Below are 26,943 nucleotides of genomic sequence, written 5' to 3'. Positions count from 1 at the left end.
TCTCGGACAGAAAAAGCAAGAGGAGCCAACGCATCTCTTTGCGTTATCTTACCGCTTGCAAATCTAGTTTTTGACTGATCAAGGCCACGGATAGTAACCGTCTGCTCGCTTTTTCGCAACTTGCCGACGTCGTTGAGCGAGCATTCATGGACGCCGGCTGCGACCGTTTCCCGATGGCACATTACGGGTGTTTGGTCTTTGTCGCGGGCATTCCCAACGAAAATGGTCAGGGCTGCCGCAATTCCAACAGCCGTTGGGCGCTCGTGGCTGCGGGGGCGCAGGATGATGCCGCTCCCGCTGCAGTGGGGTTTCGCTAGCTGAAAGGCCAGGTTGACCGCGACTTCGGGGCGGGACGGGTCTGTCAAGGCTCGTTCCTGCGGGGATCGTCCTCTGGTCATAGAGGAACGGATCTAGGGCTCGGTGGGATGACTCCGCATTGTATGAATTACGGGGGTTGTCACCCAAACCTGTTGCATGCAGGCGTTCGACCGAGACGGCTCCTCCCGACCACGCGCAGCGCGGTTCCAACGCTAGCTCCGGGGGCCGGTATTCGAGCTCTGCCAGGAGGTCACCATGTATTGAACGAGCCTCCTGGGCCAACGCCCCAAGGGATTTAAAGCGATGGGCTCTTCAGTAGAGCCGGAAGCGCGGGTGGCACTGACGGATCGCCCGTGCGACGCGCTGCTCTTCCGTAGCAGTGGGATTCACTTTGCTGTACAGATCCTGCAATGCCCGAACGAATTCAGATAAGCTTTCCTCAGGATGTTGAGTACGCTTATGTAATTCCTCTAGGACACGGTATTCGTAATCCGTAAACGTCCTGTACGCAGGTGAATATATGAGTCAAGCATTTGAGTTGATACGTTGCATCAATAAATATGTATTTCTCCTATCAAAAACGTCTTAGTTATTTTGGAATAACGGGCGCCAGGTATGAAAACCTGTAGAAGTCAATGGCAGCCAGGGCCGGCCGAAAGCCGAGCCAAACTGAGAGGTTGCTGATTGGTTGGCTGCTAGGCATCACGACGCATTTTCATTGGTCGTATGTCCAGTGTTGCCTGAATTATCTCAAACTATTGGCTCTATGGGGAGCTGTGGGCGCCTGGCTCAGCACTCTCAGCACAGCTCTCCTGGCGCCACTAATGAGAGTCCTTCATATTCCGAGAAGCAGGAACTCGTAAGTGATTGTAGTTACCATTCCGAGTGTCTCGTTATGGATCCCAGTGTCTTTCTGCCGTTGTAATAAATAACAACACAACAAATGATGTAACAAATAAAAATGAAATGAGTGAAATGCGCTGTGTCTAAATCTCTTCTTTCCTGTTCGCAGGATGAACCGCTGTATACAGGGTCCCGTATCACTCTTGGGAACAGCTTCCTCCTTATCATGGCGCATACACTCAAGTACCGCGATTCAAAGGAAGCCACAAACAGTCTTTTGAAACTCATTGAAGCTCACCTTCCGGCCGTTACAAATTTCCCCACGACCAAATATATTTTCTACAAACATTTTCCTTCTACGAATGGCACGTTGACACCCCATTTCTACTGTCCCCGCTGCACGGAGCACCTCGAGTCGTCTAGTGGCGGCTCCTCTGCAGACGGACTTAAGTACACAGATTGTGGGAGCGAGTATGAATCACATGCACTCCTAGAAAGTGGTCACTATTTCGTCAGCCTGGATCTTGTAACACAGCTCAAAAATCTTTTGCAAAAGCATGAGACTGTGCTGACAAAGCGTTCAGCTTCCTCCTATAATGTTGGAGATATCACAGGGAGCCCTGCATATCGAAATCTTCCCTTAGGTGATCAAGACCTCTCATTCACCTGGGACACTGATGGTGTCCCAGTATTTGAGTCCTCTCAGTGCAGTATATGGCCATTACTGCTCCAGGTGAATGAGTTGCCTCATCGTTTACGGGTGCAGGAGATTCTGCTTGCAGGGTTGTGGTTTGGCACAACCAAGCCAAAAATGAACTGCTTTTTGAAACCTTTTGTTAGCGCAGTAAATACATTATCCACTGTTGGATTTTCCTGGACATCAGTGTCAGGCAAAGAAATGTGTTCGAAGGTGTTTCTGAGGCCTTGCACACTTGACAGTGTTGCAAGGTGTCAGGTACTCAACATAGCACAGTTCAATGGTCGTCATGGATGCACGTGGTGTGAACAGGAGGGGGAGGTTGTAGATGTTGGGAACGGTCATGCGAGGGTGTACCCAGTGCACAGTGATCTTTCAGTTCTCCGTAATGATGGCAGCATCAAAGCGCATGCGGAAGAGGCAGCTACGACCAACGTGCCATGTTGTGGCATTAAAGGAAACTGTGTTTTGTTTCTCCTTTCCTTTTTCAGTGTAACATCATTTTTTGTGGTGGACTACATGCATGCTGTTTGTTTAGGGTTTGTACGAACAACAGCATGCATGTGGTTTACTCGTAGGGGCAAATGTGCATACCACATTGGTGACAAGATACCTGAGGTAGATCTCAGATTTCAGAGTTTGAAGTCTGTCTGGGAAATTTCTCGTCTGGCACGTTCAATACATCACCGGAAGTATTGGAAGGCATCGTAATGGAGAAACTTCCCTTTGTTCTTTTCTCCATTTGTCCTCAAAGGTATCCTACCACGCACATACTTCAAAAACTGGCTGAAATTTGTTCAGATCATGCACGTCCTCCTTGGAGAGACTGTGCTGCTGCATAAGCTTTCAACTGTGCATGCAGAAGTGGTCGACTTTCTAAGGGAATATCAATCTTTGTATGGTAAGAGAAAGATGACTTACAACGCACACTTACTTCTCCACATGGTTGATAGTGTGAGGAACTGGGGCCCACTTTGGAACTTTTCTGCATTCCCATTCGAGAGCATGAATGGCAAGCTACTGAAGTATGTGCAAGGCACCCGTCTTGTTGGACAACAGATATCCTCAAAATTCCTGATGTCCCAACTCTTGTCAAGTCATGCGATGTATTTCAAACTCTCTTTGCAGTGTTGACAAAGGGGTACACAGCCCATAAGTTTGCTCAAATATGTGGAAATGTAATACTGTATGGAAGAGAGTCACGTGATGGTAGCAGAGCTGTTTTCAAGAAGATGTCATACGGTTCATTTAAGTTCTGCCTAGACAAACTTGATAAGTCTCGTCGTAATAACTCGTACATAAGAAACAGTGGTACGTTCGGACAGATCATTAGAATTGCTGCGGGATGTGAAGACTTGACACATGTTTACAGTTGCAAATGTCAGCATACTGTAAGTTTGACACTGAAGCCATTCAGAGTGGTTCGTAACGTATTGTCCTCACTCAACAAGGATCTTGGTGTTGGCACATTAGTAGAAGTTGAACCCAGTCATGACATTGTCGATGTCCCAAGCTCAAGTCCAAAGAAATGCATGTTTTTTGAAATTGATAACAAGTTTTACATGTGTGCACTCCATGAGAACCTTGTTGTCGAAGCAGTTTGAGTGGTGGGCATGACATCAACCAGGTACATAAATTGTTTCTTAGCATGCAACTTAATGCCGCTCTGGACACTATCTGAGCAGAACGCGAATAATCTCTTCTTTTTTTGTTTGTTGTGTGCCTGCACCAGCTTCCCTGTCTATAATGAAGCACACATCCCTTTTTTTTGTATGTATTGCTTATTTTTGTATCAATGGGAGATGACGTATCGTCCCATCAGCGTGGCCTGTGCTCAGACAATATTTTTCCAATCCGAACATGTTTAATTTGCACGTGCAGTTACAAGTATCTGTCATGTAGTTTTTACATTGTATCATGCGGTGTCTTATAGTAATTTATTTCATGACACATTGCTCACTACATAAGCACCCTGAATCGTCACTTTTTTGCTGTTTACTGCCTGCCCCATCTTCCCTGTGTGTGGTGATTCCACGCCCTCCTTTCGTATGCACATCTTATTCTTGTATCAGTGAGAGACTACGTATCGTCCCATGGGTGTTCCCTGTGCTGAGATCATATTTTTTTCCAATCCGAACATTTTTAATTTGCACGTGCAGTTACAAGTATCTGTCATGTATTTTTTACATTGTATCATGCGGTGTCTTGTAGTGATTTATTTCATGACACATTGCTCACTACATAAGCACCCTGAATAGTCACTTTTTTGTTGTTTGCTGCCTGCCTCATCTTCCCTGTGTGTGGTGATTCCACGTCCTCCTTTCGAATGCACATCTTATTCTTGTATCAGTGAGAGACTACGTATCGTGCCATGGGTGTGGCCTGTGCTGAGATCATATTCTCCCAGTAGGAACAATTTTAATTTGCACGTGTAGTTACAAGTATCTGTCACGTATTTTTTACATTGCTTAATTATGACAGCCCAGCAATCCTTTTTTCAGGAACTTCCCACTTTATTATCTTGCATTGCACTGCCTACCAGATTCGCTGTGTATGCAGTTTTTTTTTTATTTGTGATCATCTCTGTCTGTTCTCTCTGTATAGTATATATATATATATATATATATATACATGTGTGTGTGTGTGCATTTCTGTATTGTATCATCATATACCTGTCCGAGAATATCACACAGCGTGCTGTAACTAATTACCAATATGTATGAACAGTCCAACAGAGGCTCATTTTGCTGCCTGTGTCAGGTTTCCCAAAAAGGCCAATGATATAACAATTAAATGCGATGTCACCCTTTTGACTTTATATTTGCTGCTGTCTTCTGATAACTAGGGAAAAAGGAAGGCTAAAGAAAATCTATAGAATTCCTTTAGGCTACTGTCTATAGACATTTGGGGAAAATAAAAGCCAATAATCGGCTGTAGCCATCGTTTGGACTATTGTCTATAGGAAGTCAAAGTCTATAGAAATGCCAAAGAGGCCAAATAATGTCCAAATGATGTCAATAAACAGGAAAACTTCATTTTCATAAGGGATCTTCACATTGGTGGGGTAAAAAAGTGATCTTTACTTGGCAAATTTCAGAGTTCAGTTCCCAAAACTTTACATAAGCTTAGGACACATGACCCCAAGAACACTCGCAATCCTCAGGATGTTCTCAAAGTGTCCTCTCGTCCTCGTCCGTGACCGAACATACGGAGGAGATCCCCAGTGTGCCCTAACGGGAGCTTCCGCAAATTGTCATTGCCGTGCGTCCGACGGCTATCACCGAGTGGACATCGGTGGGATCAGAGAGATATTTTGACACACAACCGTACACATTTTAATTTTCGATCACATAAATCACGGGTACACTTCAGTCAAGCATGATGGACTGATCCATATGAAAATAAATTATCGCAAGAAGCAACACGAATGCCCTGAGCAACTTTTAATGTGTCCCCGCAACTTTCCGAGGAGAAAGCATGTTGCACAAAATGTACTTCCTATGAAACTCCGTGACAATCATTATTCCGGCACGTAAGACCAGATAAATTCCTTCTGTAGCATTCCTTCCATGCACACATGTTTCAAAGCTGCTCCACTACGCAACACCGTCGCCATCTCGAAGTTGACTTGGCTTGGCTTGGCTTCCGTGGCGAATAGTAAACGAAGTGGTTCATTGAGATAGCAACGATGAAAGATGAAAGTCACTGAAAAGGTTAGCTAGCTGTAGGGATCGAACCCACATCTTCTGGATTACCGGTCCAGGGCTCTACCAATTGAGCTAAGCTAACTTTTTTTCTTTTCCACCTTTTATTAACAAAACACACAAGTGCACACAACTACAGGTACGTCACAGGGTCGCAACGCCGTGGGTCATTACAAAACGTCTAAAGAGGAAACTGAAGACCTTTTGAATTTGTACATACGATTTTACAAGTAAGTAAGGGCATCAGACAATGTTTCTAACCAATCTGGCAGCTCTAAACACCGCATAAGGCACAGCTTAAGTTGAGATATTTCTATCTTAAAGTATTTCATAGGAGGCATTTACGGTTCTTCGTTCCTGTCAGCCATACGAAGTTTCCACAGACAGTACAAGGCTATAAGCATGACAATATCGTACCTGACTGTTTCCCTCGGGTGTAATGGGAGAAACCGTATGGTGTGTGGGTTAAGCCGAAGTCGAATTTTGAAAACTTTATACTGGAGATCGTCCCAGAAGAACTGGGCTTCTGTGCAGTCTAAGAAAAGATGACCATGCGTTTCAGGAACTTTGCAGAACCTGCAGTCTGCCGACCAGGGCACGTATATGCCCTTCTGCGCGAGCCATGCCTTGACAGGTAGTGTTGACGTATGAAGTTTGTAAAAGAATGTCTTCATGTTTGGTTTGATTGGCATCCTTTGGACTCGAACCAAAACATCCCTGCCTGGCCAAGTGGGTGGAATATCTCGATAGACAGGCACAGGGAACAATGTATCGATCGAGTGGGCCGCCAGCGTTTTCTTGTTGACAGACAACAGGTATTCAAGGGTAAACCTGGCTTTCAAAAACAGCATGCACTCAACGACCTCCTTGAAAAAGCCTGTTAACCGCATCGTTCCCTCTGTGAACGTGACGTGTAACTCCGGGATGTAATTATACGTAAGGATGCGTTTTACTCCCTTGAGAACTGGATGCAGTTCCTCACGAATGAACCAGAGTCTCATGACCAGTTGTTTGACAAAGAGGTCCTGTAGGCCGAGGCCTCCATCACGAAGTTTTCGAAAAAGATAGTCGCGACGCATCCTCTCAAATGTAGAGCACCAGATTGTGGTGGCAAAAATCCTGCCACCAGGATTACCGGTCCAGGGCTCTACCAATTGAGCTAAGCTAACACGCCTCTCCAGCGACTTTCGGGGTGCGTCATCTGAAGGGACGACAAACCAGCCACTCACTCTCACTCACCCTCCTTTCACTCTTACATTTTTTGCTCACTCATACACTCATTCATACGACGGAAAACGACGCAAGCGGCACCTGTTGAACAAGAGTGAAACTGATGTTCTGAGGCTGGAACAACATAGAAGGGACAGATACAAACAAAGCCTCAAATTGCCTAAGAAATCAACGATGAAAGATGAAAGTCACTGAAAAGGTTAGCTAGCTGTAGGGATCGAACCCACATCTTATGAATGTGTGTATGAGTGAGCAAAAAATGTAAGAGTGAAAGGAGAGTGAGTGAGAGTGAGTGGCTGGTTTGTCGTCCCTTCAGATGACGCACCCCTAAAGTCGCTGGAGAGGCGTGTTAGCTTAGCTCAATTGGTGGAGCCCTGGACCGGTAATCCAGAAGATGTGGGTTCGATCCCTGCAGCTAGCTAACCTTTTCAGTGACTTTCATCTTTCATCGTTGATTGACTACTTTTCACCCTTGTCTGAAAATTTCTTGATCGGTGTGATCTCCGCCGTCGTGCGCAAGCGCATTGCAAAAGGCGGGAAACAAGGAGCACCCTTCCGCCATATTGCGAGTATTGCTTTGTTTGGACGCTCGTGAGTGTGCCTCATCCTTCACTTTTGGTGTGCCCCTGGACTTGTGTGTAAGAATGGATGAGCCAAGTAAGAAACCAGCAATGTAATGAACAATTCACAGCAAATCCTTGTACACAGTATCACGTTGGTAAACATGCCGAAGCTTTCAAGGGCAACATTCTACAGGCATTCAAGCAGGAATGCTCAGCCATGTCTGGAATTGTTGTCCTCTGAGATTTTAGATCCTGACGATAGCATGTTGGAGAGTGATCTTCGTTCCAGGACGTTGTCCGTGGAGCATGAAGTGCATGACCGCTCACCATTACAATACGACAGTGAAGGGGACTTGTCTGTGGGCAACAGTCATGACAGCCGCACTGCAATTTGTTGTACGCATGGAGTACCTTTTGACGAGGTCCCTGTCATTTCGCCATCCTCTGCAATATCGGCATTGCCAGCACCGTTTATTTCGGTGGGGAGTCCTGTAAATTTCGCAGGCCGATTCGGGGAACCAGCGAGCGCGCCTGCAACACTCTCAGAACAGATTAAGGTATGGGCGCTTTCGGGCGTTAAGCACAAACATGTTACTGGAATGCTTAAAGGGACTCTGACCAGAAGTTCGACAAATATTTCGTTTGCATCTATTACAAAGGTATAATATGCCTCCAAGCAACACGCGAAATATTTTGGCTGTGCGCGGAGGCAAAGTTTGCCAAACGGGGAGCTGAAAACTGGCTTCGCTTTTCCCCCTCAACTCGCGCAATCGGGGCCGAAATCTAGCCTCTTTGCAGTGGACATCCGCCAATTTTCGTGTGCGTGACGAAATCACGAGGGCCACGTTTCATTGGGCGCCCGGACCGGAAGTTCTGTTGTTAGTGAGTTTGTGAGAGCGCCGCATCCGTCCGGAAAGCGATCTTCAATATGGACGTCGAAGGAAGAAATGCGGAGACTTCGAGCCCGGAACTTCTTCCTGACCTTTCTGCGATCGAGAGGAAAATTCTGCGTGCTGAACAGCTCGGTAGGCTTTCGAAACGTCGCCGATGCCGCGAATGCGAGACGAAGTTAGAGCTCTACGAACATCAGTCACAGATGAAGCAAACAGCATGAGTCGCCTGTCTTCAGGTAAGCGATGAGCTTTTTAACGCACACTGTGATCGAACATGTAAACGTTCTCAGAAATTTCGTGTTCTGATATCTAATACGCACTTGCTGTTCATGGTGCCGGTGTGGCTGGTGTGTCATAATGCCGAAGGAGATCGAATGCTTGTGCTGCAAGGAGCTCGAAAACACTGCCGAATGACTGCAGTATGAGTGCATTACAACCCACAAAGATTTCCAACTTCTATTCTTCAATATGACTGTCCTGAAGGTCGCATATTGAAGTCCGTGGGCAGCGCGAACCTATGAGCGACTATATTCACAAGTAAGTCACATGTGTCCTTGTCGAACGATGTTAAAATTTGGGCGCCCAAAACTGGTTTGGTCCTGCAATAAAGTCGTTAAAAACTCCAGTACAGGGCGCAGCACATAAAAAGGCTATACAGTACACGACTCTGAACTGGAGAAAACCAATGTAGGCAATTTTGTAATTGTCAGTGTGCTGTGTCCTGAGTCACGTTTTTATGTATTGCCCTGTGCATAAGGTTTTAGCGTAGGTTTTTAGCGATATTGAGTGTTCTTGATTGTCGATTCAGTGAAAAGTAAAACAATGTTGGGTTCTAAAAGAACACAGCATGTGTAGTAATGTACAAGGTGTGGGCAGGTAAACTGCAGTTGCTCTCAGGTACATGTAGAAATGACATTGCACACACACTGTAGTGTAACCGGTTACCTATTTGCCTAAACTATATTTTATGTACATCTGTGTACATGCAGATACACTGCGTATCGCCAGTTTGCAAGGTGAGTATGGCACAAGCTTGGGAAAAACAAGATCATGGTCATCCCAGCCTGTGCAGTGAAGAGGGTCTGGCAAGCCTTTCCCACAGTAAATGCCACAGGCTTCAAGTACCCAAGATCCTAACTTCGCACAGCTCGTCTATCACATTAATAATTCAGCACACAAAATAATTCAGCATCTGTATTTAGGATGATCTATAGCTCTCAGGATGATGCATGGTTCATGAGTTCAACAAGTTGTGTTGAAACACAACACTAGTGCTTTTTAATGAGTCTTGCGGAACGATAGATGAGCACTCCTGTCGTGACATTGTGTACCATTGCTACAGTGAACAATTTCTTGAGCAAGACTGATGAACGAACGAAAAATAGTCTTCTCTTCCAAATATGTATGTTCCTTGTAACTTCCGTATTTGTTAAGTGACCCATGTTGATGTCCCCCCTCATGTAATGCCTGCAATGGCCTTTGAGATATATTCATAAATAAATAAATATCAAAACCGGAAAAAGATGTAACACGTATCCTCTCTTTGTGTGAATGATACATAAACATTCTCATAAGATTTGTACGTAGTCACACTTTGCCTCATTTTGCATAAAGCCTAGTTCCACCTCTTACATCATCTCCACATCTTCAATCTCCAAAGCAGTACAAGGCTAAAGTAACCAGCTACTACATAAAAAGAAGGAGGGGAGGAAAACAAACGCTGGCACATCTAAAATTCGAAGAAACCCTGGTACTTTCACGGGGCTACTCACGGCTCAGTGCTGGATCAGATCCCGATGGAAAACAGCTTTTCTGAGCCTCAGTGATAGATTCCCTTGATTGCACATTGCACTGACTGTGAGGCACAACTCATTGGCTTGGTGGCAAGTGGGCTTGCGTCTGATAGTAAGATTTGGAAGAAAGGGAGCAAGGAACATCTCTCTACGGTCTTAAGAAGGATATCAACATTACCTGTCAAGGTACAGCATTTCATGTTGCTTTCAGTAACTACAACACTCCTCATAGCAGTTACCTTTCGTGTTGGGAAAGCATGCTGAAGTTAGCTCAGGCAGTGCATCCAGAACTGTGAATCGGGTTCATAGAGAGCACCTGGTGAGAGGGACAGCAACAGTGTCCAGTAAAGACTCTTCAGGAATTTTGTGCAGGTTTGGGGGACACAGCTTTTAATAGTGTTGATGGAATGCAGGGTGTTTGAAACACTGACTTCTGGTAGATGAATTCTTGTTATTTATAACCAGGTACCCATGTTCTAGTAATCTAGAAAAAGCCTCGGCTCTCTTGGAGGAAATTGCTAATGAATCTGAGTGTCTTTTGTGGAAACAGGTTGTAACTGCCTTTCTATCCACCCTTCTTAGTTGCCCTAGCAAAAGCAAATATGTAATGCTGTACACCATATCTGATGCTAGCACACTAATTGCTTTGAGTGTTCTCAGGCTTCTGAAATGGAGCTACCTCTTACATACGCTGTGCCATGTCGGCAAGAACATAAATCAGATTGCCTTTACTTTTTAAGTTGGCCCTTCAGTGTTTCATGTGACTGCAAGGATGGCACCCCCCCAAAAAAAATAGGCAGCAATAATGATTTCTGCAATGTATTGAGCTTTGTAAAACAACAACTTTATTTGAAAATATATTCCAAAAGCCGGGTGACAACATCATAATGTAGCGTCCTTTACTGCAAACACCGCTCAACACAACGAATAAAAACAGAGCGTAAACGTTTTGTCGCCTATCTGGGTGGCATCATCAGTACAACAGAGGCCAAAGATGAGCACATCAGCCTATCTAAGAGGGAATCTTACACATCCGATAGGGGGCCACGGTATGTATTACAGGCTGAAGCATCACGCCTGATAAAGCAGGATTCTAAGAACTTTCTAGGGCCCCATCGCTAGTCATGAGCAAAGGTTACTGCACCATCAAAATATATGTCCCTTAGGACAGCAGTGGTAGACTGATTCGGTCCTGTTTAGTTAAGCTAAGCATTAGTAGCCCTGAAAAGTGGCTCTTTTAGTCTTGTCCCACGTCTTTTGTCTATCTCGCCAATGTAGGTTGCATCACATTCTATGCACTCAACTTGATATGCACAGTCAAAATGCCTGATGGGCACAGTGCCCTCCAAATAGCGTATGAAATACGTTGGATGAAAGGAATGCGGATCACCGATTTGACTCCTTTGATGTTGTTTTTGATTGTTCTCTGTTGGAGGGATGATGCCACCTGGATAGGCAATGAAATGTTTACTCTCTTTATTCTTAATTGTTGTGTTAAGCCAGTGTTCTGAGTAAAGGATTTTACATTATGAACTTTGTTTGAATGATGACTAGTGGCGAGCTTCATACCCTGGGCCACTACTCTAACAATTGCTTGTGGTAGTGTGGCGAAATGGAATAACGAGCCTTGTAGACAATTTACTTGGCAATATATTTATTTATCTATCATAGGTTGAAGAACCCAGTGTGGTGTTACATAACGGAGGGGCACGTAATCATACAAGACCGATCACCAAAAGTCCTTGCTTTTGACTAGATTAAAATGTGAAGCGATTGTAACATAACAAATGCTGCATGGTGGCGATATGATAGGTTCTCCTCACGAGTTGTCGCCACGGTTACGGTTAGAAACTGCATATCCAGGTAGCAGGATCAAATTTTAATTAGGCTACTTTGGCCAACACGCGAGCATACAGCACAGTGTCAAAAGCCCTTACAAAATAAAAAGAATTCTACATCTACGTGGACCCAGAAATCAAGACAGTTTGAAATGCTGTGAACGAATTCCACTACGTTAGTTTTGCCTGAATACCCTTTTCTAAAGCCATGCTGGAATTTAATAGGTAGAAGGAGCATAGTTGTCACCTCTTCTGAAGACACGAATAAGCTTGAGACCTATGTCCTCGACTCGCACACATACTAAGAACCTTTGACACAGATTAACGTATCTTCATTCCAGCTCTTTCACTTTCAGATGTTCATCTCTGTTGAGTGGTCTGTCATTCTTGTAATACAGATTGGAATTGAAATGCAGGTGCATAAGGGATGCTCTGAAAGAAAAGTGTTTGGTTTTAGTCCTCTTAATGTTTCTGAAAACGAAAACAAACTTCACGGTGACTATGAAATGAGCTATTCCGGGATGACAGCTAAAAATATATCTCGCCACATCATTATATCCACCTGGCACTTCAATTGAATAATGGCAGTTGAAGATGATGATGATTCAATTTAATGACGCATAAGCAACTCGGGCTATAGTGCGCCAAAACCATGATAAAACTGTGACTTGTTAAATATCAGACGATTATACTAAAATAATATACTTTGTTGGTTGGTAAATTGAGATATAGACAAAAACATGATATGATAAAAATAAGCAATTGAAGAAAAGGCAATTGTTGGCTTTGTGTGACTGATGTCGAGTTTGCCACACTACGTGTTGAATAATAATGTATGCTGATACGCTGTAGCATATAAAGTACAATCATACACACGCTCAATATGTGGTGGATATGTGAAACCAATATACACATACTTACATTTCAAACTTTCTTGAAACAGGCAGTCCAAGTCTGTCGGATAGTAAGCACAGTGTGGAATGACTGATTCATCTTTCGAAGGCAGAGGTGCAGCTACCACGACGCTTCGTCATCTCAATGCTTCGGAGCGGCATAGCCTAGTAAGAAGCCATCAGAAGGATCTCATAAAGATAACTTGGTTGAAAAAGTGGAGGGTTCTGTGGGATATGTAAGAAAGCATACGCGTTACACAACAGCTACGAGAATGATCGACTGCACCTGCATGGTTTTCAGTACCTAGACTTGGAACTGAAAAATAAATGTGCTAACCTTGTTGATACTACTTTTCCGTCAGGACCACACGAGAGCACATTTGGTTTCTTTAGTTGAAGGTATCATCAGGTCCCCATGCTCCTTTGAGATGCAGCAGACAGAAGTTCGCGGAGGCGAGTGACTGCCGTTGCGGTTCGTCGCTTCGCAGCAGATCAAGAACAGTACACCGCAACGATAGGTGAAACGTTCAGAATATGGTGACCAACTCCAACACCAACCCAATGACCCGAACAAAAAGGATAAACCGGGAGTCACACAAGTTTGCAGTTCGCAAGCTCGGCATACGGCATCCATTACAGCTGACCGGATACGGAAGCATATATCGAACGCCGTGTACAGATTGAAAAGAAAATCGTAGAAACTGTTGCAGGTGATAAACGCAGGGTATATTTTTCTTTTTGAGGCTCTGCAACACAAACATATTAACGTAGAAATGCCATTTCATGAAGGAAATTGACAGATATTGCGTGACCACGTGACGCGTTTGAGCCAACTGTGGATGTTGCGAGTGGCCCCCGTGTTGACGTCATCTTGATGGTGGGCCGGGGTGGATATTCTATATAAACGTATGTTTTCTCGGTTTGACGCTAGGCGTGCTGCACTCGGATGAAGTCGAATGTTTAAAATTCGAGTTTAGAGAAACCGTGGGGTTTTAGTGCGTGAATTTTCGCACGGAGAGTCCTTGTTGGGTGCTTTATCGACTACAAGTACGAAAGAGCTCCCACAGTTTCTGGTCAGAGTCCCTTTAAGATACTGAAAACCCACACCTGTCACGCCGACCTGCCGAGCTGCGGACGAACATTATTGAGAACCCCCAAGACAATCAAGCGCACCAGGAAAATGTGTGATGGCCAGTACAGCCATTTTGGATTGGAAACAGGCATAGAATACACACTTGGAGCCGCTTCCAGTGTGCCTGACGTTGTTAAAATCAATCTGAACATTGATGGTCTTCCCTTAACGAAAAGCACAAAAAATCAGTTTTGGCCGATACTATGCAGGGTTATAAACTGTGGCGTTTCGGTCCCACCTTTTCCAATTGGAGTTTATTATGGCTGTTCAAAAGCTGTCAGTCCAAATACCGTTTTGCAGGATTTTGTCGCCGAGCTGTTAGATGTTCTCGAAACTGGCATAGAGACCCGAGGAAGGCACATAAATGTTCAAGTATCAGCAATTGTGTGTGATGCCCAAGCAAAATCGTATGTGCTTGCTGCTAAGGGGCACTCGGGGTACTACAGCTGTACGAAATGTGTAACGGAAGGAGAGTACATCAGGGATAGAGTCTGCTTCCCAGAAATAGACGCAGCAGAGGGCACAGATGAGTCATTTCGTAAGAGGGACCAAGAAGAGCATCATTTGGGAACTTCTATCATTGAAAAGACTTCCAATTGACATCATAAAGCAGGTGCCACTTGATTATATGCACCTTCTCTGTCTCGGTGTCCAAAAGAAGTTGCTGTGCACTTGGTTTAAGGGTGCAAAAAATCACCGCCTTGGTCCCTCCTTACGAGAAATGCTTTCTGTAAACCACGTTTCATTAGCACCTTTTGTGCCTGCTGACTTCAGTAGGAAGCCCAGATCACTGTCCGAACTAGACAGATGGAAGGCGACTGGGTTTCGCATGTTTGTGTTGTACGCAGGACCACTCGTATTGGCTTCTGCTCCCCCCGTGACATGTACAAACATTTTCTTCAGCTACATGTCACCATTTCCATCTTAGTCAGTCCGCATCTGTTACGGGATCATGCTGATCTCGCAGAGACTCTTCTGCACAAGTTAGTAGTATAGATATGTTGTTAAACTACGGCCATGTTAAACGCCGGCTCCCCTACCAGGGCAGCGCCACCGTCACGCCGACTTTTTTCGCGTATTTTTCCTCGCGCGCGGCAGGCGGCGCTCGGGTGGAGGCTCTTACCGGGGGAGCGGAGCGTGGCCGGAGGGCTGCGTGTGCGCTTACCCGCTCATATTTTTCAGCCTGGGCCGACTTCTTTCATCATTTTTCCACCTGGGCCGACTTCACTCACAATTCTTTTTCGATACAACAGGTGTGCAGTGGGCGGTTTACATGCAAAGGATTGTCATACACAAAAGTACAAGTGAAAATATATTTATTAAAGTCATCAATGTCAGGAATTATGTTATGACTCTGTGTGAAGGAGAAAAACGTAGCCAAAAGCATGAAGCAGAAGAAACACAATGCACGTAATAAAGAATATACTTATTACAGGTATGACACAATAGCATAAAAGGGGTATTTTATTAGTGATAATCACGCACAAAAGAAGATCAATACGATTACAATCAAAATTAAAAGTTTTAGTATAAAAACTCTTAACATGAGCACTCTAGCGGAGTTTTAATTACAAAGTTCTGATATGGAACTTCAAGAACAACGGCTAGACTGACTTCTTTAGCGATTTTTTTTTTCAGCGCGGTGGGTGGCGCGCAGGTGAGGGGCTGTCCGAGTGCTTACCAGCAGGCCAACGGGCTCGGTGCGCCCTGGGTCAACTTCTTTGGCGATTTTTCCGAATAAACCGACTTCTCTAGCGATTTTTTTTTTCAGCACGCGGTGGGCGGTGCGCAGGTGAGGGGCTGTCCGTGTGTTTACCAGCGGGCTGAAGAGCTGAGCGTTGTACACACTGGGCTGACTTCTTTGGCTATTTTTCAGCCTGGGCCAACTTCTTTCGACATTTTTCAATCTGCAACGACTTTTTTCGCGACTTTTTCCCGTACGCAACAGGCGGCGCTCGGGTGGAGGCTCTTACCGGTGGGCGGAGCGTGGCCGCAGGGTTGCGTGCGCGCTTACCCGCTCACATTTTTCTGCCTGGGCAGACTTCTTTCATCATTTCTCAATCTATGTCGAATTCAATCGCAATTTTGCCCCGCTACAACAGGCGTGCAGCAGGCAGTTTACATGCAAAGGATAGCCATACACAAAAGTACAAGTGAAAATATATTTATTAAAGTCACTAGTGTCAGGAATTATGATATGACTCTGTGTGAAGGAGAAAAACCCAGCCGAAAAACCTGAAGCAGAAGAAACACATTACATGTAACAAAGATTATACTTATTACAGGTATGATGCAATACCATTGAAGGGGTATCACACCTCATACACAATATTTTTTATTAGTGGTAATCACGCGTTTTCAATTAAGCAGAAGGGATAGCACATTTAATCAAAGAATATATTTTTAATCCATATGATTCCCTATCGGAAATAACTTTATTGGTCTCCAATTTGTACTGGCATATCGCATTATGAAAATTGGATTCCAATACGATTAACTGTAATTGGAACCAATATACCACATATCGTTTGCTTCCAATAAGGCCTTCCAATATGCCAATTGCATATCGTTCGATATCCAATACGACACTCCAATATGTCACATATCGTAAATTGATTTCTGGAACTGGAAAGCAATGCTGTCCGAACCAATGTAGTATTGGAAATGCAAAGCTACTGCTAGCTCCATCAGTACGTGTTTGTGTACTCCTAACAATGTATGCACTGGAACAGTGACTAAGTGACACAAGCCAAAGTGTGGAACAGATGCATATGATATATATTTCTACTTTTTTTTCCTCATCATGTCTCCCAGCATCTGTCCAATGTATTTGTTGGCCAGTTGGCTCCTCTCCTTTGCTGCCTGTTCGCTCGGGTGCAGCTTGATGTACCTGCGGTAGGCCCCTAATGAAGAGAAAGAAAAAAAGATCACATCATTAACTATCATATAAACAAATAAATATCCTAAACAGTGCAAGTAACAATGCCACATCATTTGTGCAGACTGCCTCCTGACTACGAAGGTTATTGATGACAAGGATATTCAATGTAGTAAGGATGTCTGTGGGGACACCACAATTGGAAGCACAGCTCTGTATAGTTGAACAGCACATGGCACGATAGTGCACATGTCGAAATATTGCATTTACACAAGTGCCATATATCAGAGCTGAATTTATTTTTTTTAGTCCTTTTTAAAATGTGTGTTTCGGGAGTTTTAAAGCTACATGCGCAAATCGTCCAAGTTGGGTGGACAGCAAGTTGCATGACAAGCACTACAGTCACGCATAGAGGAAAGAGTTTGAGAGTATTCTACATCACATGCAGCATTCAGTATTTTCTCACATACACATTTGTGCTCACATCTGCCAAGGCAGTGTAGTAGATGAAGTGAAGGCGAGGAGGTGAATAGGCAATCAGTCAGGCAGCCAGCATTGCTGCAAGAGCTGAACACTTCCCAGTGCACTGCCACTGCACACTGCAGTGTGTTTGAATTAAGCATGGATATCTGTGGACTAAAGAGGCTGCAGTGTATGATAATATATAACTGCAAAGCTATAAAATGAATGAAACATGAAGGCATACTCTTCACTGCCGCCAGCTTCTTTGGGGTCAAGGCACGGTTTGCCTCCGCGTCTTTCTTCCTTCGGCAGGCAGCCCCAGTCACACTTCGGCACATCAGCTCTTCCAGAGACCATACTGTCCTTGCCATATCCTTGCAGAATTTTGAGTCGCATTTAACCCTCATTAACCACTGGTACCGCTCGTTCTTGATTTTGATTCCGCTGCCAAGTACGACCTGTAAAAGAGAACACCCTATACTTTAACTGGAATTTCAGGTGTCCAAACAGATCATCCATCATCATTTCATTTGGCTACTTCTTGTTCACCCTGCAATCACTACTGGCAAGCATCACTTTACAGGCTGAGTCCAGACGATGTTAACATAAAGAGGCAACTTGCATCACGATTCAACATGGAGCCACGCCATCTGACAACCTCAAGCTATTGAGCTAAAAAGAAAAGTGTGCATTGGCCAATTCAATCCATTGAAAGGGGGTGAGTCCCTAAAATGAATATCAGCTCAGGCAAACCATTTAGATTTTCTTTTAACTGTAAAAATTAACAAAGTTTTGACATGTAGCCTTGCATCTATAATACAACAGTATTGTTCAACGTGTTCAATATGTGTGCTAGACGGTAGACATAGGAACACCAAAGAACACAATGGTCACACGTGCTGTCAAACAGCTTTAAAGACTTAGCAGTGAAGCTATGAGGATGACTGTATCGTTCCACTATGTTCACACAGATCAAGCAAAAGAAAAGAGGTAGAAGCTAGTGCACCTATGGAATTCACTGTCGCAGTATTACACAACTGCTGTCGTCATGGACTATTTCCGTGATAATGCATGCGTAGACAATGCTTGCCCGACCTACCTCATTATCAATTACATCAAATTCGACATCTGAGTTATACTCAACATCGGAATCCTCGGTTCGCATTGGCATTTGTGGCAGAGGAGCGATGCCAGTGGGAGTGCTGCATGTGCCACTGAGCTGGCCACCATTGTTACTGTGCTCCTCTTCACTCGTTGATGCAGGAAGAACCATTTGGTTCAGGGAGCACCAAACACTGCTTGGCTCAAGATCCGACGAAGAGGCCTGAGTGACCTCAGCGGTGGTCGATGAGTGACCCACATCGTCACTGTATTGCAGCGGAGGACAAACCACAACGTCATCCAACGTGAACACGGGATGGTCGTCCTGAGAAAACATACACAGACAGAGTTAAATGAAAATGTGAATAACAACTTAAAAAAGCAGTGTAATGCCTATGGGGTGATTTCGAAACGTTCACAAGCAAGAAATACACAGCTGTAGAAGTCTTTCTGAAGAACACAATAGAGAGAGAGAGAAACCTGAAGAAACATGGATGCTGAGTGTCACACACTTTGACTATCCCCCTTTCTTTAGGAGGTCACTGGGAATGAACTAGAATGGACAAAGGCATGCCGACTACAGAAAAGAGGATGTCAGTAGTGTTACAGTGCTCCCTACACGATTTCTTCAATAACCCTCCTTCCCTTACCTAAGTGAGTTTGCAACAGTGTGGTTTGTGTGATGGGCTATCGACTGATGCTGCTTTTTGTTGGGGTGGCAGCATGCAACACGGTCACATTAAAATGTGAGGAAAATATATTACCACAAGTGTAGCTTCCGTTGTCCCTGCAGGTAGCTGGAGGAAGGTGTTCGCTGCTGTTGTGACTGTGGCTGTTGGCTGTTGTGACTGTGGCTGTTGCTGACTGCAGGTCATTTTATGGCAGCTGCAGCTGGCTGTGTGAAAAAGATATTTTTCTTACATATTGACAGGCCGTTTCAGATCGCTAGATCAAGTAGCAAGGGAGCAACCTACAATATGCCCTTATCAGCTCCTTCTGTACACTACGGCACAGCTGTCTTTCTTCTAGAAGCTCTGCCTCAAGAAGATGCACCTTCTCCTTTAGTTTACGCACTTTATCTTCTAGGTCAGAGGCGTTAGTGCTCCTTTCTCTGAGGATCTCCTTGAGTTCATGTCGACGTGCCTCCGCGTTGGCCTTCTTTTTATTCTTCGAAGATACGTTTCCTGTTTGCTTTTTCGAGACCTAGGAAAACAAGAGCATTTCATACACTGTTTGAAGGTGGCAATAAATTAAGCAAAAGACAAGATGGCATAGATGCAGGCAAGCTGGTGGATCATATCCATGATATGTAAAGCCTGAGCTTGGGCAAACGAAGAAAGGCGAACATCCAGGAATTGTGTAAGGCAGGCTGCAGTTGCTATACACCCGTCGTTGAAGAGACTAGTGGCCTTGCAGTAGCCCGTTTTTCACACAGGTTTTATGAAATTCAGACTGGAAATAGCACCAACCAACATCCACCAAAAGAGAGCCTCAACGTTTTGGAGCCCATTCGACTTGTTCAGGGATGACTAAAATGGCCAAGGGAGCTTTTATACTAGCAGATGGTCGTGATGAGGTCAGATGACACAGGCCGTGGGTGTACGCACTGGGCAGCAACCAGATGGACATTTCCTGGGGTTGATTGCATTTCAGGATTTCAGCGTTCCCGAAGACAACGACGTGGTCACGGCATTGACAGTGTTCCGCCAGCGCACTTCTTTCTAAGTCTGCTTTTCAGACGTCGTTTTTATGTTGACTTAATCTCTCCAGCAGGTTCAATGTCTCCCCCTACATATGATGCATCACAGGTGGCACACAGAATCTTGTACACCACCTTGTGCTCTCTCCTTGAGTGGTAGATCTTTTGGCCGAGGAATGCAATTACCGATAGTGGTCACACGCTTGTGGGAAACATTGATTCCTTCTGTTCCCAAATTTCGGGCTTCACTGATGCTTCTCACATATGGGATGGTGACTTCGCAACAGGCCAAAACATCCCTCCTCTAGGTTGCAACACCGGTTCCTCAGTCCTCCCTTTAGACGACCAGCCTCCAATAAAGCTAAGCGAAGTCACCATCCCATATGTGAGAAGCATTAGTGAAGCCCGAATTTTGGGAACAGAAGGAATCAATGTTTCCCACAAGCCTGTGACCACTCTCGGTCATAGCATTCCTCGGCCAAAATATCGACCACCCAAGGAGAGAGCACAAGGTGTGGTGTACAAGATTCCGTGTGCTACCTATGATGCGTCATATGCGGAGGGAAACAAATAACCTCTTGGAGAGATTAAGACAACATAGAAATGACGTCCGAAAAGCAGACTTGGAAAGAAGTGTGCTGGCGGAACACTGTTAATGCCGTGACCATGTCATCGACTTCGGGACCACAGAGATCCTGGAATTTGAATCAAACCACATGAAAAGACAGTTTTTTGGAATCCTGGCACAACCAATCAACCCCAGGAAATGTCCATCGGGTTGTTGCCTAGCGGATACGTCCACGGCCTGCGTCATCTGACCTCAAAACGACAGTCTGCTAGTATAAAAACAATCTCCCTTGACCATTTTAGTCACCCCTGAAGAATCCGAATGGGTCTCGAAACGTCGGGACCCTCCTTTTGGTGGACTTGGCTGGTGCTATTTCTAATCTGTATTACTATGACCCATCCAGACACATCGGTGCCAACATCTTTACGTTTAAGCTTGCAATTAGACCTTATTGGTTTCGGACTCAGTTTTGCTGGTCTGGCTGTCTGTCTACTTAAGTGTGTTTGCGTGTGTAATAAACATTCTGCCGGTTGGTGTCAGCTATTGGCTATGCTTCCGAACGATTAACGAATTGACGGAAGTGGTCGGAAAACACAGGAAGCAGAAGTCACACATGCCGATGTCTGACATTTCAACGTGTTATTTCCGCACATCAAACAAATTGTTGTGAAGACTACACGCATATACTTACGGTCTCCGAAGAGGGCACGTACGGTCCTTCAATAATAGCAGGGACACACTGACCACTCTGTATAAGATATGCAATGATGTCCTCTTTTGTTTCTGAAAAACAGGACAAGCACATGTCTGTTTGAGCGGTACATTTACGGGAACGTCACCGGTCTATATTCCGAATTACACCCATATACAGTAACTTCCAGTAACATAAAACTATTATTCGTACGTTAACTATTCGTAAGTTGCACGTGGAGTTCCATGGAGTTCACAACGAGGTAATCCATTCAAAAACAACTTTTTGGATCATATGGTGCTTGAAAGGTTCTTTCCTTACCTCCTAGTCTCAGCACCTGTGCCGTGTAGTACCCTCCTACAGGCTCGTCATGTCCCTGCCAAAACGTCCGCTTCAACGATGCGTCAAAGTCCTCGACGTGCTTCGGTTTGAAGTTTTGAATGAGGCTAACTGGCAGTACAGCTTCAACCTTGTCCGTGTACCGAACGTGCGCGAACATTTTCGTACGAAAATTAAAAACTGAATGCAAGTGTGAGCTGACGAACAACCAACAGGAAAGTACAGGAATGACCGTGACCGTGCTGCCGTAGCCGTGGTCGTACAAACAAAAAGCCCCCGTTTACGGTAGCGTCTTTGGCTTTGGCTTAAAGATGAGAAGCTGCGGCTCGAAAATCGTGCGTGTCGTCTGCTGTTGCATCCGTAGGTATATGGCTAGGGGGTTACCTCCCGTCTGACGTCTGACGTTATATAACGTCTGATAATGTTATAACGTCTGACAAACTTGTGGTGAAAATACAGACGCTACTTTAACGGTATGAAAACAAATATGTTACATACAACTTACGTGCAACAAGTTAAGGAATGGGAATCGCTACCGGTATCAACTCTTTGTTGTTGCTGTCACTAGTTACGATTTCTCCATGCTCTTTTTTCGTGTTTTGAACGTTACATTTTTTGTGTTGTTACTGGTTCACTTAAGTTATATACCGGCTGTAACGAAAGGCTGATCTAAAAGTGACAGATGACACAGAAGTGAATCACCCGCTCGGAAACATGTCAGCTCCAACAAAACGGCGAAAACTTTACCTACATAACAGCCAGCCTTTTGTGGTACCAGCTACAACGAAGTATCGTCGTTCTCAACAACAGCGAAATACAGAGGACGTTAACAACGGTGCTGGACCCTCAACTATATCTGTCATTTCTGTTCAAGAAGCACCACCGGAAAGTTCGCAGTGTTCAGCTGGCGGGCAAACGTCCCTCGAAGACGACGCTGACGCAGACAACATTCGAAATCAACCAGAAGACGACCGAAATCAGCCGGCCGGTGAAGACGGGAACGCGGAACAGTTCTCTGGGACATCTTACGATGAAGCACAGTTGTTGTCGGACAGCTTTGCGGAATTCGGAGCTTCAACTCTTCCAAACTCTACGACGACGAAAGTAGAAGCCATCGCAATGATCATGGCGTTCGTTGTGTCTCACAACTTGCCCTGGACTGGCCTAGCTGATCTTTTGGAGTTGATAAATTCATTATTTGGCTCCACAGTCGATGTACTGCCACGCAGCAAGTATCTCTTTAGAAAAATGTTGACATCAAAGGTTGAAGAGCTGTCAACTCATCATTATTACTGTGAAGGGTGCGTATCTACCAGGCAGTGGAAGGCGACCATCCAGATAAATTGAAATGCACATCATGTTCAAAAGTATACCGTCTATCCGATGTCAGAAGCAAAAACTGTTTCTTCACTATTTTGTCGTTTAGACATCAAGTGAAGAACATCATCGAACAGACCAAAGACGTCCTTTTCAAGAATCTCCAGAAACTTCAAGATACTGAAGCCGATTCTGAGACCATCACTGATATCACAGATGGCACGTTGCACAAGAGATTAAAACATGCAGGGGTACTCCGTTGGAGTGATTTGACATTTACTTTCAACACTGATGGAAGCCCCGTGTTCAGCTCATCTCATTCATCTGTGTGGCCCATACAATTTATCATTAATGAGCTCCCAGCAAGCTGTCGCTTTGCACACAACACACTAGCTGGGCTATGGTTTGGACCTAGTCATCCAAACATGGCTTTGTTTTTGAAGAAGTTTGTGGATGATGTGAAGAATGTGGGCGAAGTGACTTGGGAAGTTAACTCCATGACAATCTCTTCCCGACTGTACGCGTTATGCTGCTGTGTCGACGCTCCTGCGCGCGCTGCAGTGCGTAACCATGTCCTTTTCAATGGAAACTTTGGGTGCCCGTGGTGCCTGATGAAGCCAGAGTATGTGTCAGGTAAGTGCCACTGCAGTTAATTCCTACAATTTTTGTTATAGCGAAGAATGATTTCCGCTGCCTCACATCTGCTCTAATTGTATTGGTGGCACTAGATTTGTTGTTGTTCTTTACTTATTTAACTTAGTTAACTTTACATAGTTAACGATACAGTGCTTGTTGTTTGTGTAGCTTTTCATGTACTTATGATGTATCTTCATTACCAGGAAGCATGAGGTATCTTGGCACATCTCCTTACGTTGAGCGTTCTGAGGCTGGTGTGGTACGGGACATGGAGCTGGCCCTGCAGTTTGATGGCCCAGTCAATGGCATAAAGGGACCATCACCAGTGATGAACCTGCCTCACTTCAACTTGGTGTGGGGATTCACCGTAGAGTACATCCATGCTGTCCTTCTTGGTGTGGCACGACAGTTCACTGACCTTATGTTTAACTCTGTCAACCATGGCCAAGCATTCTATATAGGTAGGTAATGAGATGAGGGGCTGCGCCAGCTCAGTACATCATCCACAGGCACAATTACTCTTAGAAAATTCAAGCAATTTTTTGTCCAATCCTGCCCATTTATTTTTCTAATATTTTCCTTGCATCGTTAAGGAATAGGATGCCTTACCACATTTGCAAGTGAATATCACAGATTTCATTGCTTTTTTGCAAGAGCTTGTCATCTTTTGGAGCATATATTAATCGAACATATATCAATCGAGCATATATTAATACAGCATAATCATTTCTTATCAGGTTTTCTGTTGTATTTCTAATTTTTTCATGTGTTATTTTATGCGTAACTTTGGTGCTAATTGCCTCTTGTACCATTTGTAAAGTGACAGCTTTTATGTAACCCCCCCTCTCATGTAATGCTCGTTGAGGCACTTCAGATAGCCCACAAGTGATTAAATAATCATTGCAATGCAGGGAGCCCAACAGATGTTGTCAAGGTGAACAAGAGATTACTGTCAATTTGCCCGCCACACTGTTTCACCCGCCTTCCAAGACAAATCAAAGAGCGTGCTTACTGGAAGGCTAGCGAGTGGCGCCATTGGCTGCTCTACTACAGCCTTCCATGTACGCTCAACATCCTTCCTCAACGCCATTGGAAACACTGGTGTCTTCTTGTAGAGGCTATCCACCTGCTCTTGCAGGAAGAGTTACATCCCACTTTACTTGCACGGGCCAGTAAGTATTGATTTATTATAACCTAGTACACTCTCAGCCTTGTAGATAACCAGGAGCGAGGTCATTTCGTGCCAAGCGTCCCAGGCATGAACTCTACCACAATGAACGGCATTTAAAAAATTTACCAAGCTTTGTTATGTGGTGAAAACATTACATTGCCATGCATGATGTTTTGCGCAAACCACTAGCAAGTGCAAGTAATGGAAGTGAAAGCTTGTAAACAGGCTTGGGTTGAAAACAACAATAGTTGGGCTAGTTGGTAACACTGATGCATCTTAAGGCGCAACAGACACGGACAAGAAGGGAGACACACACTCGCGCCACTCGCAACTCAGTTTAATAGCAAAAAGCACATAGACAGAAAGAAAAAGAAAACCCAGAAGAACAACCTCCCGCCCTCTACCAGCACCAAGGAACAAGTTCACACTACACAGCGATAAGCGGCTGCCACCCGCTATCATCGAGTCGGGTGAAAGATGTGTGAGCCAGCCTTCCGTGACGTTGTCAGTGCGGGAGATAAAGTATCTCGATGATAGCGGGTGGCAGCCGCTTATCGCTGTGTAGTGTGAACTTGTTCCTTGGTGCTGGTAGAGGGCGGGAGGTTGTTTTTCTGGGTTTTCTTTTTCTTTTTGTTCCTGTCTATGTGCTTTTTGCTATTAAACTGAGTTGCGAGTGGCGCGAGTGTGTGTCTCCCTTCTTGTCCGTGTCTGTTGCGCCTTAAGATGCATTTGGGTTGAAAACATGACAGTGCTAAGCTAAGGCTTAGATGGATTTAGCATTGTTAACTGTTCATCTCCGAAGTATGAAACCTGCGTGGGATTCAGATAATTTCAGGGGAACAAATAAGTTCAGACTTAGATTTGGAACAAGATATCACAGGCTGCGGCGTAGCAACGGGGGGGCTAGGGGGGCTCGAGCCCCCCCTACCTGCCACGGACCGACCCACGCAAATCGTGCAAATCCGAGGAGAAAATAATATAAGGGGGGGACCAGTGTGACGATCGCGAAAGTTCTTGCAGTTCATGGCGTCTATCTAGGAAGCACCCCTGAATGGTTTTCAAAGTACATATATGAACTTTTGAAACTACTTCCAATCTCATGACACTGCCTCATTGATCATGACAGCCTACATGTAATCGTACTGTGTACGTCCGAATCTTTTTTCTTTTTTTTTATCATTGGCATTTTGCTGTGTGCACAAGTTGCATTGTGTTGTCGTACCCAGGATCAGAGAGGGGGGGGGACTTTTCGTATCGAGCCCCCCCTACCTTGGAAGTCTGGCTACACCACTGATCACAGGAGAGAGTGCACATCACTGTCCCATTGCTTAGCATAGAAGGAATGAGGGAGGGGGAATATACATTTATTAGAAGGAATGCTCGTAAGAACAGCATTGGATTGTGTGCAAGAACCAAGTATTCCCTGTGTCAAGAAAAACCATTACTTCCAAAGCTTATCAAACTACTCGTCAATTTTGTCACTTTGTATTTCATTGAAAAAATGTGTGTGATACAATTTTCTCTTTGTTCCTATTAGGCACATTGCTTCAGAAGTTTGTCTTTATGGTCCCTTCACTCTACGAGGAACGCTTCGTGACATTCAATGTTCACCAATTGCTACACCTGACAGCAACAGTACAGCACCTGGGACCCCTATGGGCTCATTCCGCTTTTGTGTTTGAAGATGGAAACGGCCGTCTCACAAAGACAGTGACCGCAGCGAACGGAGTGGCCCTTCAGATCGTCGAAAGGGTCGTGCTGCATCAGCAGTTAAAGCTTCTGCTTAACACCCAGCAGCTGTCAGCAAGAGTGAGGGAAGTGTGCGTGGACATGCTCCAAGACCGCTATGTTCAAAATTACAGCAGAGTGGATGGAGCAGTGCTCCTCGGTGTCCCTCAGCATGTTTGTCAATTTATGCCTGCTGAAGAGGAAGCCTTCAGGAAGCGGTATGGCAGAGTCCCTAGTTCAGCAAAGGAGTTTCTCAGGGTAGTGTCGAATGGACAGGTGCACCACAGTGTAAAGTACACAAAAGCTAGGAAGAGCAACAGCACAGTAATTTCAACAAAGACTGATGAGTATTTTTCCATTCAACGCATACTTGAAGTGAAACACAATGAGGGCGATAAGTGCATATTACTGTGCAAGAGGTTCGTCCTCGTACATGGTGAGAATCAGCT

General features: G+C 44.8%; 2 protein-coding genes, 1 long non-coding RNA gene and 1 other non-coding gene across 9 annotated transcripts in view; 1 reads left to right on the top strand and 3 right to left on the bottom strand.

Annotated features, from left to right (window-relative positions):
• Nucleotides 1–26,943, bottom strand: part of LOC135376279 (uncharacterized) — a 329,348-nt gene that overhangs the window by 278,202 nt on the left and 24,203 nt on the right. The gene's annotated exons all lie outside the window — the stretch shown is intronic.
• On the bottom strand, nucleotides 5,575–5,647 carry Trnat-ggu (transfer RNA threonine (anticodon GGU)). The gene has a single exon. It is a non-coding gene; the product is annotated as a tRNA-Thr (tRNA).
• LOC135376242 (BEN domain-containing protein 5-like) lies at nucleotides 16,662–21,888 on the bottom strand. Of its 6 annotated transcripts, XR_010417596.1 has the most exons (8): nucleotides 21,625–21,888; nucleotides 21,304–21,395; nucleotides 19,320–19,548; nucleotides 19,110–19,240; nucleotides 18,389–18,670; nucleotides 17,489–17,702; nucleotides 17,267–17,381; nucleotides 16,662–16,807 (listed from the first exon to the last, which is right to left on the bottom strand). XR_010417596.1 is itself a non-coding variant. In XM_064608857.1 (7 exons), exons 1-7 carry the CDS (start codon nucleotides 21,800–21,802, stop codon nucleotides 16,706–16,708), a joined length of 1,464 nt encoding a protein of 487 aa, XP_064464927.1. In that variant the 5' UTR covers nucleotides 21,803–21,888; the 3' UTR covers nucleotides 16,662–16,705. The 6 variants fall into 6 exon arrangements, 5 of the variants coding, with proteins under 5 accessions (XP_064464927.1, XP_064464918.1, XP_064464933.1 ...); XM_064608857.1 differs by having other exon boundaries at nucleotides 17,253–17,702; XM_064608848.1 differs by having other exon boundaries at nucleotides 17,267–17,702.
• Nucleotides 23,977–26,505, top strand: LOC135376234 (uncharacterized). Its single transcript, XR_010417591.1, has 3 exons — nucleotides 23,977–24,056; nucleotides 24,507–24,767; nucleotides 26,304–26,505. It is a non-coding gene; the product is annotated as an uncharacterized LOC135376234 (long non-coding RNA).

The sequence above is a fragment of the Ornithodoros turicata genome, chromosome 1 (genome assembly GCF_037126465.1).
Source record: "Ornithodoros turicata isolate Travis chromosome 1, ASM3712646v1, whole genome shotgun sequence".
Classification (NCBI taxonomy): Eukaryota; Metazoa; Arthropoda; class Arachnida; order Ixodida; family Argasidae; genus Ornithodoros; species Ornithodoros turicata.
The sequence above is the reverse complement of the archived record's forward strand: the minus strand, read 5'-3'. Positions and strand labels throughout refer to the sequence as shown.